Below are 16178 nucleotides of genomic sequence, written 5' to 3'. Positions count from 1 at the left end.
AAGGCGAGAGAAAGGGGAGAGTCACTCTGCTGAGGCCATAATCTGTAATGAGACCGAGGCGATTCAGTTGCAATTGAGAGAGGAAGAATGGGGCCGTGATGATGATGAGCAGGGAGGTTCACTCTTTCACTGGCGTTTGTTTTTCTGTTTTGTTCCTTTTCTCTGGCGGAGTCACTGCTCGAGCAGCGGTCCGCGGGCTGCAAACAGCCGCGGGTCACAACTCATTTAACACACACACTTGGACGTCATTTTCAATGTCTGCAGCTGACAGATGAAAAACACTGCTGACTGCTCGTCTGACAACTATTGGTACTCATCTGTGCATGATTTATATCTCCCGCTGTGACCTCCATGATTTCATGGCATCAAAAACTGTCAGGTGCTGAAAGATGGAATCAAATGTCTGGTCCGACTCGTGGCTTTGTTTACTTATTTCATCAGAGAGTTCTTTATTGAATCATAACTTTACTATGTTTGGCTTGAGTTAAATATGGTAAATTAGATGTTTGGCTTCTATTGAAAAAGTGGATGCTTTTTGAAACAGGGTGTGAGAATGGAAAAGTCAGGAATTGACTCAGTTAAAACGATAAACTTTCCTAAACTAGACATAATTGTCAAGCATGAAATACGGCCGTTTAATGTTTCCAACTTCAGACTGGAAATGTTTTTGTATGTAAGTTTCAGCATGTCGGTGTATATTCATATCTATTTTTTCTGATTTTTAGCAGGAGATTATTCGTCTTTTCCTTCTTCATCATGAATCGATTCTGCTGCTGCCTCATTTAGTCATGCGAGATTAAACTAAATAACCAACATGTTAAATGATCAAATATTTTTCATGTACATATTACAACTAAGGTAAAATCAATAGTAGAGATAGCTTTAGTTTTAGCTAATGCTAGCTCACACGCTAGGCCTTTTACTGTAGTTGTCTAGTTGCCGTGTTCGACAGTAACCGCAGCCAAAGTGTCACTTTAAAAGATCATTTTTCCACTTCAGAAAGTCGCAGTTTGTCATAAAACTAATGAAATATGAGACTGTGAAAGCACGTAATTATAAAAACTACACAACCAACAGTTGGGACTTTATGGAGCTGCTCCTGTTTGTTAGCTAAACAACAGAACTGACTCACTCTCTCCTCTCCCATAACTGCAAGATGTCAGTATGATTTTCACCTTTGTTAATAATTTTTCTGCGCTGAGCCCGCGGCCATGTTGGTGTTGATGACGTACGTTAAGCAAGACGATGCAGTTCAATAAACCAGATGTTATTTTACTTGATTTTAAGACAAACTGTGACTTTCTTGACTTGCACAAGTATCTTATTCATTCACAAACATCATATTGTGTGACTCACGGCAAAGTTTGGCCTCTTTTTTCAGGAGAGTTTTGTTTAAAAACTAATTCGTATCCCTTCGAGTATTTGCTCTACTGACCTGTGAGGAGCCTAAATTGAAAATAAAACACTTTATTAAACAGGGAGAACTTTTTTTTTATAAATGACTTGTCAAACAGTGTCATTTCTAACACACACACACACACACAAGGACACACACAGGGGTCTATTGTATCTCTAACGAGTTCACTTTGTTTGTTGCTCTCTTTCCCGCTTAATCCCAGACTTTTGTTTCTGCTCATCATCACACTGTATAAAGTGTCCTATAATTCCTTTAACAAAGGTCATATTCAGCAGTGGCGAGGAGGTGACCCCCTTTTATAATAGCAGGAGAATGTCAGAGTGCAACATGCCCCACATATACAGCCCTGAAATATGTGATTAAGAGCGCGAATATAGAACAAATCGCATTCACACACACGGAGATAAACAGAGTCTAAACCGATCTTTTACTGCTGATATTCTATGAGAAATGGGTTTATGGGATGTTTATGGGTTTAAGTGCTTAAATATGTGATGATCCTGTAAATCTACCGCCTCAATGGGACGAGACAAAAGCCATAAAATATGAAGTGTGTTGCTGTAAGATAAGGAGGTGAGAGGTCTGAGCGCCAAAGCGGACCTGTAAACCAGGCCAAGCGTGTCGTTTCACAATAGTATAGAATGAGGTATTGTTGGCTGAATCAAAGGTAAAGATCAATATCTTATCTGATGAAGGTGTTCCAGGGAAAAACACTGGACTGTGGCAGACCAGCGGGAGGTGAAGTAGAAACGGAGCGGGCAGGTTTTCAGACTGATGAAAGCAGTCGCACGACCCACATGTGCACATGGAGGGTAGATTACATGTGGTTTGAGCTGTTTCAGCCGTTGTGGTGACAATCTCTACAATCTGATCATCAATTTACCAAGCAGGAAACTTAATACTCCATCTACCCTGACATGAGTTTGATTAAATAAAGATTGTAGGATGCGTATGTTAACATCACATTCTTGGAAATGATGCCCACACACTTATAAATCTACATGACCTGATACGTTTTATGTGAATATTAAAGATCTAATTTGTAAAATATGACCAGAATTTGAATCACGGGGGGACAACTGCTGCTCTCGGCTAGCTTTCCTTGGCTGTAGCTAGCAACCATTAGCAAATTAGCTTGCGACAGGGAAAACAGAAGTAAGAATATTTAATTTCTTGACATTTTGTGAGTTTATTTTGTTAATTTACAATACTGGCCGGCATTTATCACATCAGACTATCGCCTCTTGTGGAACAAAGTAGTGTTAAAAGAGACAGGACGGTCCAGGCTAGCTGGTTAGCATGCTAACGGCAGTAGACATCTCTGCAAAACGGATAACTTTGACATAACGTCAGCACTGTTAATGTGAGCACATATTTGAATATTTTAAACTAAAATTATATCATATGTCATATCTTACAAATTGCACCTTTTAGTCAATGATTATGAGATTCAAGTAATACTAACATTTCTTCCTGTTTACCACCCAATGGGCAGGTTGCTTAAAGGAGCTCTGGGGAAAATAAAGGTTAGATTTTCATTCAGTGCTAATTATCAAAAATACACTGTGTGTTTCACTGAGGTCTTTCCTTCCTTGTAAAGAAGATTACAGGGACAGTTACCCCAAATCAAAAATACATATTTTTCCTCTTAGCTGTTTGGACAAGCCTCCTTGGCTGAGCTATAACATCAGCTAGCCTCTCAATCATCAGAAGCAAAGACTGGACAAAACAAAGATTATCATGCAAAATGTTAACACAGCTTTTTACCATTTAAATTGGGTGCACAGGTTTTAAAATCACGCACTGCTTTGAATCATAAATTTATCACTGGAATGAAAATGTAGTATCCATAGCATTTACAAAACGTCTCCTTTGTTCAACTGTGTAAATCACCATTATGTGTCACTACACCTGGCAGTGGTGACGCATAATGATGAATCACACGTGTCAGGCGGCTCAAGTTACTGCTCACAATGCAGCAAACTACGAAGTGTTTAGAGAACAGAGTGAGTCAGTCAGAGAGGTTCTGAGCGCAGGTTGTTTTCATGTGTTCCTGACCTGATCAAACAAGATTTAATCTGGCTTTCTGTCATTAATTTAAATCACTTGTTTTCACTTTTTCTGTTGATCTGCGACAAAAAAAGCCACCCAGATTCTACTTTTACTCAACTTTGTAAAACAATGAAACATGAGAATTGAGGTGCAGCATTGATCATTTGTCTGAGCAACTACAATAATGGATTTGTATGTTTTCCGGACAAGCAAACCTCTCGTAGTCGTGGTAACAATGACTGTCATTTCTCAGAGGCAGAGATGGAAGAAGCAAGATGTTGCTATCCTTCTTCCTCATCAGAAAACTCTTTACTGAGATAATGAATCAAGTGAGAAGTAGGGTCATTCTCTCATAAGCTTACATTCAATCGGACTTCTTTTTGAAACCGGCTGAGTCGCCCCCTGCTGGCCATCAGAGGGACCGCAGGTTTAAGGCACATCTGCATTTATACTTCCATGAAAAGTTTTGCCATGACCATGATCTCCTTCTATTCGTTACCAAACAATTTTAGTTTCCTAAACTTAAAGCGTAAAGATATAAACCCACAGTTTTACAAACATTGAGGACTGGTACATGAATATTCAGGGTGTCTCGCTTTGTGTAAAAAAATGGTCTTTTCAGAGCAGAATTTGGCAACGTGTGCCTGTTTCACTCGAGTGGGCACTACAATGTAAAAGCGGGTGACAGTATTTGGCAGCATTCTCCTGCAGCCCGTTGAAAACACGACTCCTCCCCCTCACTTTCTCCCAAAAAAGCCAGAGAAGAGAGCGTGTGTGTGTGTGTGTGTGTGTGTGTGTTTGTATGTATGTGTGTTGAAGAGGGGTGGTGGAGGAAAACAAACAAAGACACACGTAGCGGCCACACTCCCGTCTCTGGCTGCACGCCATCGGCCTCACCACAAACCACAACTTACGCTTTCTGCACACAAACACATACGCCCGCCTACGTCCAATCAGCTCCTGCGGCAGATCCGCACTGATATGCCCCCAGAGTCCAAATCATCTGCTGTATTGCAAGACCAGATCTCCAGAGATAACCTCACAAAGCAAAATCATCCGCTATTATTGCCCCGCCGCTCCTTGACATTGTGCCATTAATAAGGCCATTGTGGAAGGGCGCTCTCTGTTTGGACACCGTATAATAGACTCTTTGACAGATTTACTTTGCGCTCTCTCCCTCTTCCCCTTCCCCTTTTCTCTCCCTCGTGAATACAGCGGGCATATTCCACGCTGCTGCTCATCAACAGACGGGCTGTTTGTTTGCCCAGTCATTCTGGGCTTGATGGTAAATACATAGAGGTATTCCAGACCAAAGGCTGAGTAAACAGGCGTTACATAAAGGCACTGTACCAGAACACACACCGGGGACATCCTCGCACACACACACACTAACACACACACACACGCATTCACAAGCTCTCTTCATCTCTCTTTTAAAGCGACTGGTCTTTCTTGTTCACTCCGTCGGCCTTATTTCTCTTTTCTTTTCTTTTTTTCTGGCTCATTGTAAAACAACAATTAGTCCCGATCTCCGCCCCCACAGGTAGAAGACAGTGATATAGGCTAGAGGTGGTGCTGGTGGTGTTGGCGGTGCTGGTGGTGGGTGGGGTCAAACGAGGCTGGCTACAAGGCCGCCAGGTGTTCCACATCAACGCGGACATTCATCAGGGAGCCGCAGAGTCCCTCACATGCACCACGCCGGCTAACAAGCTCGAGCTGCTGCTGCTCTGTGGCGACACAAAGGAGACCACAGCTACTTGACATCAGCGTCACCCTGTTCTCCATCCACTTACAGTCTGTTCAGAGTGGGCTGCTCTCCACTGTCGCAAATCATGGGACCAAATTGGGCTTTATAGTCCATGAAAAGCATGTTGAAATGATCGAAATACACAAAAAACGTATTTCTTTAATGCAATTCAACCTGTTCCTGTTGTTTAATGTACTACGAGGAACTTTTACCTGCTTATAAACATTCTCAATTTAAAACTGATGTTTCTGTGTGGTCTGCATACGCAAACAAGACCATGAGTGAGAAGATCGGCTGTTTCTATAACCTCATTCTGAATATCTGTCCTTGTGACTCTTTGTACTTTTTGCTGCGATCAATCAGCACATTTGACAGTTGCTTGTTGATTACAGTGGGATGCTCACCTATTCTATGGCGTGTCTGATTTAACAACATGTTTACAGTGAATACATGAACTAAAGTACTTCAGTTAAGCACATTATGGAGATGAAAGCACTCTGAATGCCTGTAATTTGAATAACAAAGTAAAGAACACAACACTTTAGTTTTAGGACGGTTTGCCTCCGTTTGGTGCAGTTAAAACTGTTTTTTTGGGACAATTCCAGGACAGTAGTGTTAGCCTGGAGCCTCAGGCCTACAGGAGCAGGTTTGACGTCTTGTTCTGACAACATAATTACATCTTCTGTCTGTCCTCATGTACATTTTCTCTGTTCTATGATTCTCGCCTGCAGCACGAGTGTTAACTCCCAATGCGAGCCACACGGCACGCGGTTGAATGGATGAATGGTGGCAGAGTACAGCAAGTTATAGGTGTGTGTCTGTGCATGTGTGTGTGTGTGTGTGTCTGTGTGTCTGTGTGTGTGTGTGTGTGTGTGTGTGTGTGGGTGTTCGTGTGTGTGGGTGTTCTCTATTTTGGGAATCCTTTGGCAAGTGGTCAGCGTTGGACCGAAAAGAGACAATTATGACCAGTTAGGCTCTTTCAGAGACTAATGAGGAGCCACTGTTACAAGTGTCTGGACAAGAGCTAGCCAGCACACACACACACAGGAACACTTGTGTGTGTGTGTGTGTGTGTGCAAGGACACACACACGACCAAACAAAGGAACCCTGGCGAATATTCAGGCCTGAAAAAATTACAGATTGTACCAGGACAGACTAAGTAAACACACTACACCCATGAACAAGAGCACAGCGAGCGAGTGTCTTTCTCTGAGGAATGCCACAGACACACACACAAACACACACACACACACAAACACACACTGGCTTAGAATTGTTTGTCACGTCCTCAAGTCGGGGAAAACTTTGAGTTGACTTGAGTTGACGTCATTTGACGGCGAAACATGGCGGACGAAAGTAAAGACTGGGGTTGATGGTAAGACATTTTTATCGAAGTCATGTCCTCATCGCTTGAGGAGAAAGCAGCAGGATGACATTACTTTGCAAGAGCTGTCATATATATAAAACTCCAAATCACAATGACACACACACAGTAATCAAAGCTTTCCATTAGTAATAACCTCGCTGCAGACTAGTGAAGCCAGCTGCAGGGTTCTTCATCCTGCTTCATTACCGTCTGAACAAACCTGTCCAATCAGTCCCATTCATGGCTGCCAGCACTCACGGGAGAACTCTGACCCGGCCGACCTCTGCGGAGGGCCGGCCCCCCTTCAGCCTTGACCTGAGGTGTGGATGCTTATTGTCGGACCCGTCGGACCCAAGCGCTCTCACAAAGGCTCGGACGCCAGAAATTAGGCACTTGAGGGAAACTGGAGAACTCCTGGCCAAACTCCTATTCGCAAAAAAGGCAATTCTAAAAAAAATCAAGTGCCTTAATTGACGGGGGAAATTTTTAGAGTCGAGAGGAGTGTTGGTAAATGTGTCGGGTGTTTGTGTTTTTTCCTCACATGGTCTATTGTGTGAACAGGATGTAAAGAAGAGCGTTGGCAGGCAGAGATGGATTTAGCCTTCAAGCATCGCTGAGTTAGAAACCCCTTGATTTTAAACAGTCAAAGGGACCTATTATGCTCTTTTCCAGCTCTGTGTTTTTATTCTGAGCTTTGCAGGATTCACAAATCTAAACTTTACTTATATCGGCCCTTTATGCAGGCACCAATGTTTATTCTCTGTCCTCCCTAGCCCTCCTTCCCTAAAAGCCCACTTTCTTCTGACTGAACAGATTTTAGAAGCCTGCCCAGAACCGGCACCATCTGATAGGATAGCAACATGAGCACAGAGTCATCTTGTGAGGCCGAGCCTGACTCGTTACTGTACAAAAACACAACTTCCTAACTTGTTAGTTGCTGCTCCATTAAAGGAAATTGAGTCAACAAAAGTTAAATGTATTTAAATGACAAAGGGAGCTCAATGTGAGACCTTTAAGCTGGTCATTACCATTAAAGATGCAGCTTTGTGATGGCTTGGCTCGCAAATCGTCAAAGTTTTTTGTTGCAGGACACAAAATAACGGTTTCTCACGACGTTTTCAGTCGAGGATAAATAAACTCACAGTCCTCAAAGTTGGAGCGACCTTTGTTGGCGTTCGCCTGGCGACGCGGTCGGTCGTCCTGCAGTTTGGACAGCATGCTCAGCGCCTTCGTTTTCCTCTCCTCCATCCTTCTATCCTTCTCTTCTCCCCATCCTGGATAACTGGACTCCTCCTCGTCGGGACCCCCGTCATCTGCACTGGAACCTGAGAGCAGAGCGATACAACACAAAATACAGAAAGTCTAACATCTTGTAGTCGTTTGCTTGATCTGATCCGAACAGTTGGGTAACTGTTGGGTGGTAAGCGGGGCGACTTTTTAAATCTAAACACCACAATAACCAGGTCCTGAACAAGAGGAACTACATCTATATTCATGGTCGTTTAAGTGGAAGTAGCCACTTAGTAAAAAGCACTAAAAACCCATTTCTGTTCCTTAATAAACACTAATTCTCGTCGCATTGTTCTCCTAAACGCCACATTCACGTCTCCCTTCAGCCCCTTTCAGACTCTCACTAAGGAACGGACGCTCTGCCTGAAACTCAAACAGCGGTGCATTTTGTCACTGACCAGCCAATTAAGGGTCCCATTATCTCTGAGTATAAAGTCCACTGAATACACGTCTTGGTATAGCAGAGCAGACACAAAGAGCTCCATCAATGCAGTCTTGAGCTGAAGGAGGTCTCGGATTGTCTTCTGCAACAGTTTCCATTAGGACTCCTTTCTTCGGGCTACTTTTTGCAGGACGCGGGTGTTACTTGTGTTAGCGCATGAGCGATAATTCAAAAATGTGATACATTTGGAGATGGGTCCATTCATTAGGGAGGGAGACAGCTTGACCAGCAGATTCATCAAGCCGTCCGAACGCGCTGCCGTGGATTCATTTGTCCCGTCGGCGAGCGCGCAGAGGTCAGCAGCCCAGATTGATGGAGCCATGTCTCATTTGACAGGCCGTCTTCCACCAGGCTGCACACAATCACACGCTCCCGTCGGCCCTTCGTGTCCTGCTCGCGTCTCAATGTCACCAAAACAGACGACAGGATGAGGAATGTGTTCATCTCCAGGGCGCAGAATCCATCATTTCTTTCATATGCAACATAAACCAAATGTCTGGGATTTTCTAACGTGACATCTTGATGGATGTGTAGATAAAAGCTGACCAAAGAGGTGATTGTGGAAAGACACACCAAGACAGTTTTTGTCTGATGAGTTAACAAGACAATTAAGCTCATCTTAGTTCTATAATGACGGAAACTTAAATTCAGAAGGTGCATGATGGTATTTTTCAGGTATTTAACAGGTGTAAGAATATTTCCTTTGTTGACTTTTATGTGAGTTTATCACCTCGGCCAAGGAGGTTATGTTCTCACCTGGGTACATTGGTTGGTTTGTTGGTTTGTCAGCAGGATTACACAAAAAAACTGAACAAATTTACATGAAACCTGGAGAGAGAATTGGTCTTGGCCCAGAATAAACCCCATTAACTATTGGTGTGGATCTGAATAAAGGAACGGATCCAGAGATTACAGCTCAAGACCAAAGGAAAAAACCGCCTAACTGTATTTAGCTGAAGTATTCAGGTAGACCAGAACAGCCGACCCAAACACTCTGGAGACCGGCCTTTCATATTGTTCCTGTTTTTACTGAGTGAGACAAGAAGTGTACAGTAGTTTTCAAACTTCATCCTCACTCACTAGACGCCACAAAATCCTACAAAATGGGATTTTAAACAGAAAAAAGCAACAAATCCTTGCATTTAAGAGGACGTTTTATCAAATATTTTGAATTTTTACTTGAAAAAAATGACCCCAGTGGTGATCAAATTATGGATTTCTCCAGGTTTAAATACTGTAGGAAACATTTGGGATAATCTAAGTACACAATTTAAATCTTTTTGTCACATTTTAATGTGGAAATGTTCCATATTTTATCTTTAACTGGTTTAATTCTATACGTCCACACAGCCTCTGTAAAGTACAATCTTTAAAGCAGAGGGTGAAAAACTAATTATTCAGGATTTGGTTTCCTTCTTTTTAAACCCTCCTATCCTAACCTCCACCGTGGTCTAATCCATGAATGCACCGCAGTGATTACTGGTCAGTTCAAGCTGGAAACAAGAGCCCATCTAAAACACACAGAGCAGGTTACCATACCAACCGCAGCATCTGAACGCAGCAGATAGCTGGATTTGGCTGCGAGCGGCCGAGTCAAATCCCCTCGCCGATTCCGAAAAGGCCGCCGGAGACAATAAACACACACACACCGCCCACACTCTCCCCAACACACACTGCCTGCCCTTTACCATCCAGCGCACCAGGCAGAGGCAAGAAGGTTGGACTTGTATCTCTTTCTCTGCATGTTTGAGAAAGGGATGAGCATCAGCGAGACAATCAGCGCGCCGAGGCTATTCACTGATGCCACCCAGAGCCTGCACTCCTCTATCTCCTGAAAGAATGGGCAGAATAGGAGCGGGGTGGAGTAAAAAGGAAAATCCTTGCCAATTTATTATTCATGGGGAGGGGATTTGCCTTTCAGGGCTCCTTTATCGAAGCCTTTCCCAACATGTCACCGCTCTCTATCAGCCCTGACAAGTGCCAATCAAAGGGCTCGAGTCCAGGTTTTTGGGGAAACGCTGGAGGATTTCGGAGACAATAGCCAATGAGTCCACAGCAGCGGTGGCTTAGAGACAATGGTGACATGGCTACACTGTCAGTGTGTGGTCCTCTGGGGGGGAAACGATCCTCGCTTAGTACACGACTAATCTTTACTTGCACCATCTCTGTCTATCTGGAGCTTAATCTGTCCCGCAGCTTCCTCAGCTTCCTGGAACAATCCACCAGGGTCAGTTCAGATTAGTGCTCTTTGTGGCCCCCGCACATCACTACATTCATTCGGACGCTAACATCTTTAGTAGCAGCTGAATGCTAAACACTGGAGTGAGCGTAGAGTGACCGGGGCAGCAAGGGAAACAGTCATGAAACAATTATGAGGGGAGGGATAATCCTACCTATGAATTCCTGATGAGCAAATCCGGACAGAGGTCTTATCATGAGCCTCACTGGGGAGCAGGAGAATCTTATCGCAGCTCATTTCTGGCTTCAGATCAATCGCAGGATTGCTAAACCATCGTAGGTGGCAAAAACAAAGTCTCTTTCAATAAAGCAATTCAAGAAATATGGAATAATCTATCATTTATATCATTTATTCTCATCTGTTCTGGGGGATTTTGTGTGTTTTTTTCTGGAGCAGTGTGATTCTGACAGCTTCTGTTTTAATTTCTATGGCATGTTGTTGTTTTTTTTTAATACTTTTAATTTGTATTTTGTGTTGTTGGAATATGAAAGTGGACTCCAGGTTGACAGGCAACCAATCTTGTCATACATCACTTGATTCAGGAGAACCTTAAGTTTCAGTCTGGCCCATTAAAAGTCTCAATTTTCCCTTTTGCTTTGTCCAAGAATGGATAAATGTACCAGAGCCTTTTTCTAAATATTGATTCAAAAAGATGTTCTTGGATGTTACACTATTCTATATGAATGTTTCAAATAAGGTGTAATCCTATTTTCAGCTGCCGGCATGAGTTTAGTATTTAGTTGGAGACGTGTTTCCATCCACCAGACTGATGTAAGTCAAATATTCACTCTCCTTTCAGCACAACTTTTGTTCTCTATCATCATTGAGACAAATACACCTGGTTTTATAGCAGCTTGTTGCACTAAACTGAACAGCTATTTGCTAACTTTGTCTGCCAGTAGGCCTGCGTTACAGTGGGTCAGAGCTTTGTCGCTGGAAAGTGCTCGAAACGAGTTGATGAGAGCCATAAAACAAAACAAAGAGCTGAAAAAAACACTAAAAGCTGTGTAGAGCTATGAGCTACTGCAGAGTCGGGGGATATTTCTTTGTGGGTTTTTCACTAAAAGACCTGTTTAACATGACACATTCGATCTGAGGGTTCGAGATTACCTGCATCATGACAGAAAATGCATCTGGAACAAATACAGATGTTCCCTGAGATGCTATCACTTAGCAAATGACTGTTACTGTAGTTAGCAACTCACAGCGAGACCTAGCCCACCCAAAATATAACACGTTAAATTCTGGGAGAAAGAAAGACATGGGATGCAACCCCCATTTTCTACACTGTGAACACCAATTTTGTGTTGAAATCGGTGGGAGGAAAGCTAGTTAGCTGTTAGCTATCCGTAGCCAATAGGCACCAGAGTCCTGTGGGCGTTTGGCTAAAGGAGCTAGCAGCTAATGGAACTAAAAAAACCAACAGAGCTAACGGCTAACGGACCAGATTTATGTATTCTTATGGAACACAAACACATTTTTTTGCATTTTTTTCTGATAAATACTCACAATTTCTCACACAACAACACAAACGGAATGTATTTTCAACCCATCTTCCCTAAATCTAAATGTAAATCAGCAGTTAGTCGTGTGAACTTGGTGTCACAAACTCATTTTCTCCAACGACTCATATACATTGAGTCGTAATGGGGTCACTCCCTCCATTACTTTAGAGCCCCATTCAAAGGCTGAACTGCTCTCACCTCCAGGGTAACCGAATCTCACCTATCCACACAAAGACATGCCACACACTGGGCATCTTTAAGTCACTGTGTGACCTCAGGCGTGACCTCTCCACGCCCTGCTGATGACCCCCTCGCTCCCTCCTCTTCCCCCAGAGTGTGACCATGCATTTGGCCTCTGAGAGGTCAAAGCACACAAGCCATCACCGGGATCCTCTGGGTGACATCTTGTTCCCTGAGTTTGTTTAATTCTTATAGGGCAGTTAAACAGTTTAAGACTGGTTTTAAAATCTGTAATGAAATAAACAACCTGCTTTTAAAAGCTAATGGGAATTCAGCCATTGTATGTTACGACAATGGCTGTACATCGTAAAACATTTAACAAGCTAATAAATCAATCATTCTCCTCTTAAATCATTCTGTCCTGCAACATTTTGCAGAGTAGAGTCAACGGTTTTGGAAAGATTTAAGTGAAATAGAAAAACTACAGCTCAGAAGTTCTGGGTGTCCCAACAGTCTTGAAATATTAAAGACCACTGTGATGTAACTCGAACCGATGAGGTGACATGATCTGCCGCTTTACGCCGTTCCCTGTTTCGCTGGTGTGTCCGTGACTAAGAACATGACACAAGAAAAATACAACAGAAAGGCAAATCTGTCTCCTGGCAATGTGAACAGGGGCAATAACTTATTTCTAGAAGGTTTACGCACATTAAGAAATATATACGCACTAACTTTGTTGTAAAAGCAAGATCCTACATTTCCCATCATGCAACTCAGTAACGTTTCCTTCAACTGGATTGGTCTTTTCGCTCAAACAGTAAAATCAGTCAAATTTGCAAAAATGCATAAATAGTGATAATCAGATATCAGTATAAATGAGCCTGAAAGGGGTTAAAAAATAACGTATTCTCCCTCAGTGTTGTGTTTCCATCACAGTTTTTTTCATTGAAGCTGCAGCTGATTGCAGGATCATTTGACGTGGGAGTGAATGCGGATGCTGATTATACACATTTGCATTGAAGACAATGTTAGCGGGTGCTGATGGGCTTTTTGTTTGGTGTTAAAGGAGTAAACGACTCAGTGTTTTTTTTAAGCCACGCAGCCTTGGTACTTGACGTCAACCATGTTTGATTAGAAGACGTATCACTGTACCTTTGGTCTAAATGGTGAGCTGGAGCTCGGCCCTCAGACACATCAATCTCTGATATGACATTCGTCGGGAATACAGCAAACTGTGTGGACCATTAACGTCAGAGAACAACGACTGATAGGTGAGGAAAGTGTGATCACAGTCTCACGATGACGGGAGGAAAAAGACTCCGCTATTAGCTCGAGGGCGTCTCTCCACTTCCATGTGGTGACAGCACTCCTGACCTTTTTCCTGTCTTTCCTTCCAGTGTTTGTGGTCTCGTACAGTAAGCGCTGCCTCTGAACCATCACTCATGAATGTACACAAGCCAGCCACACAGGTGAAGGTGATACTTGGAGCCAGCTGGCCCCTACTGAGGATTATCGGGCTTAAGTGTACCGGAGGCAAGGGAGCGCTCAACACAGTGCTGACAGTGAGGAGACAATGGCTCCTGATAAACCAGAGCTGACAGGGACTGAGTGGGCTTTTACCGGATCAGACGCTAATGGTTGAAGACAGGCTCTTGTATTGATTAAGTATTGTTGTTATAGGCTCTTGAGCAAGAGCGCCTGTTTTAATAAAGTGGTGATATGACATAACAGCACACACAGATCAAGAAAACAATCATTGTCAGAGTAGATGTAAGGGATACAGTACCAGGAGGAGAGGCTGATCTGAACATGTCATGTGATGGACTCGGGTCTATGATCCAAGAGGATGGTGAACCAGAACCTCCTTCAGATTGATCCTGCAAGGAAACAGAAGTCAGGATGAAACTTCAGCGACAGATCGCCCATATTGTGATGTGCAAAGTCTACACATGGATGTACGCCAACTTCTGGAATCAAAAGCCGTGTTTATGTTCTGTATACATGAATCTGGGCAAGTAGTCAAGAAGTAGACAAGACGCCATTACTGCAGTGGCATAATAACAGGTGAGGATGGGTGGGGTTTTAATAACTTTAGCATTATGAACAAAGAATTTATTTAAGATGGTATCGGACGTTTTCTTGGCCGGGAGCGATGACTTCCTGGAGTGTTTGCTGGTTGCCTCGCAGCCTCAAAATGATGAAAAGACTTTAGGAATGTCAACTAAAATGTCAAACTATTCCTTTAAAACTCCATGGTTTCTATGTTGTATAACTGAGAAGATCTCACGTAAACAAAGCTTCCAAACGGGAGTGATTTATAAAACGCCTCAAACCGAGAACCAGAGCTAGCAGCTCCTCCCATTCTCCGGCTCCAAACATACCATTGGTTTATCACTTTCTCCTCTTTATAAATAATCCAGTGTGTGGACACTTGGTTCAGTGAGGAACATTATGCAAATGACGGTATGAATCCAGCTCCAACCACTCCAGCCCGTCATTGTGGTTTGGCATAATTGCAGGGGGCTTATGAGTCTCATTCATGCTTTTCAGGGGCTCTCTCTCGTCCGTCATAAAGGGGGAGATTAATCGTAGATCACGTGGAGCACCTGCGTCCATTCCGCTGCAGCCCAGCATGCACAAGCCCTGTTTACCCCCCTGACCCCTCACCCCTCAACCCCTGTCTGATCCTAGAGGTGGTGCATCCTCTAAAAGAATCCCACAGTGTCGGGCGTTTAGCCGAGCGTGCCCCCCCTGCGACAGAGCAATGAGCTGGAGTAAAAGCCATACAGTCAGGCCTCCCCCCTCCTGCAGCCCGTGACTGATTAACCACACACCTGCTGCACGCCGCGTGCCCTCTGTTATATTGTGTCTCAATTATCAACAACAATTTGGCTCGTCTTACTGGAAAGACAGTTATAAATACATGCCAGTTCAAGTTTGTAAAAGGGGGCCTTTGTGTGGGAGGGAGACTGTGTGTGCCAGGTTTGGACTTATTGTCCGACCGGAGTTGATTCCTGAAGGTCTTGTGTTTGCTCACGACAAGGCGCAGTCCTGCTTTTGGGGGGAAATCTGATAGATGAACGGAGGAGGGGGGTAGAGAGTGAAAGGCGGTTTCACAAGAGGCTGCGGCACTCACCGATTTGTTTTCTTGGACTTTCCCCGGAGAGTCACACCTTTCAGAGATGCTGCCAGCTGTGAGGGGCCTCAAAACACCTGAAAAATAAAAAAAAACACACACAGAGGACGCAGCGTCAAGCTAAAGGAAGCAATTGTGTGTTTGCAGGCAGGCGCCCGTGCATGTGTGTACATAAGTGGCAGCCTCCTGCGCGCACTTACATGCACTTGTCTTTTGTGCTTGAGTGTGTGTGCTCAGATATGAGTAATGCATCGCGTATTAGTTCCAATTATGGCTCTTAATCTCTGAGCAAACAATGGCAAAAAATGGAGCAACAAAACCCTGGAGGAGCACCTGTCTACAGAAGTGTGCCAGGTGCAAACATTGTTCTGGAGACACAGAGAGAGGAAAGACAAGCTTCCAGCAAACTCGGACAGATTTTCTCTTGTTGTAAACATCGGTGGCATAGATGCAGAAGCAGAAAACCACAGCAGTATTCTTATTTTTGTTGGTCTGTCGCTGACGAAATCTAGCAGATAGATTTGGTTATATCTGTCCAGGTTTGGAGAAATCTGCATGGAGGTCGAAGGAATGTCAGTGCTCATAACAAATAAAAAAATAATTATCTCTTCAGTTGAAACTGTTTACAGTGACATCTGTTGATTAAGTAAAGGTAAAGTTTGTAAAATGTTTCATCTGATCAAGTTTTAAGACCAAAGTTTGAATGATCACACTGTGAAAGTCCTGCATTTAAAACCTGACAGCGTTGTCACAAGATTTAATTATAAACATGAAAAGTAGTCAGTGTTTTACTGTTGTATCAC

At 43.4% G+C, this 16178-nt stretch overlaps 1 protein-coding gene across 1 annotated transcript in view; it reads right to left on the bottom strand.

The window, feature by feature from the left end:
* Positions 1-16178, bottom strand: part of LOC115595570 (mucin-5AC) — a 48822-nt gene that overhangs the window by 14025 nt on the left and 18619 nt on the right. The window contains exons 7-9 of the mRNA XM_030440212.1: positions 15376-15452; positions 14026-14116; positions 7726-7908 (exon numbers count right to left, since the gene is read on the bottom strand). Of these exons, the coding sequence (XP_030296072.1) occupies positions 7726-7908; positions 14026-14116; positions 15376-15452 (351 nt within the window). The remainder of the gene's footprint in view (positions 1-7725; positions 7909-14025; positions 14117-15375; positions 15453-16178) is intronic.

This window comes from Sparus aurata, chromosome 14 (genome assembly GCF_900880675.1).
Source record: "Sparus aurata chromosome 14, fSpaAur1.1, whole genome shotgun sequence".
Lineage (NCBI taxonomy): Eukaryota > Metazoa > Chordata > Actinopteri > Spariformes > Sparidae > Sparus > Sparus aurata.
This window is presented reverse-complemented; position numbering and strand designations above follow the sequence as displayed.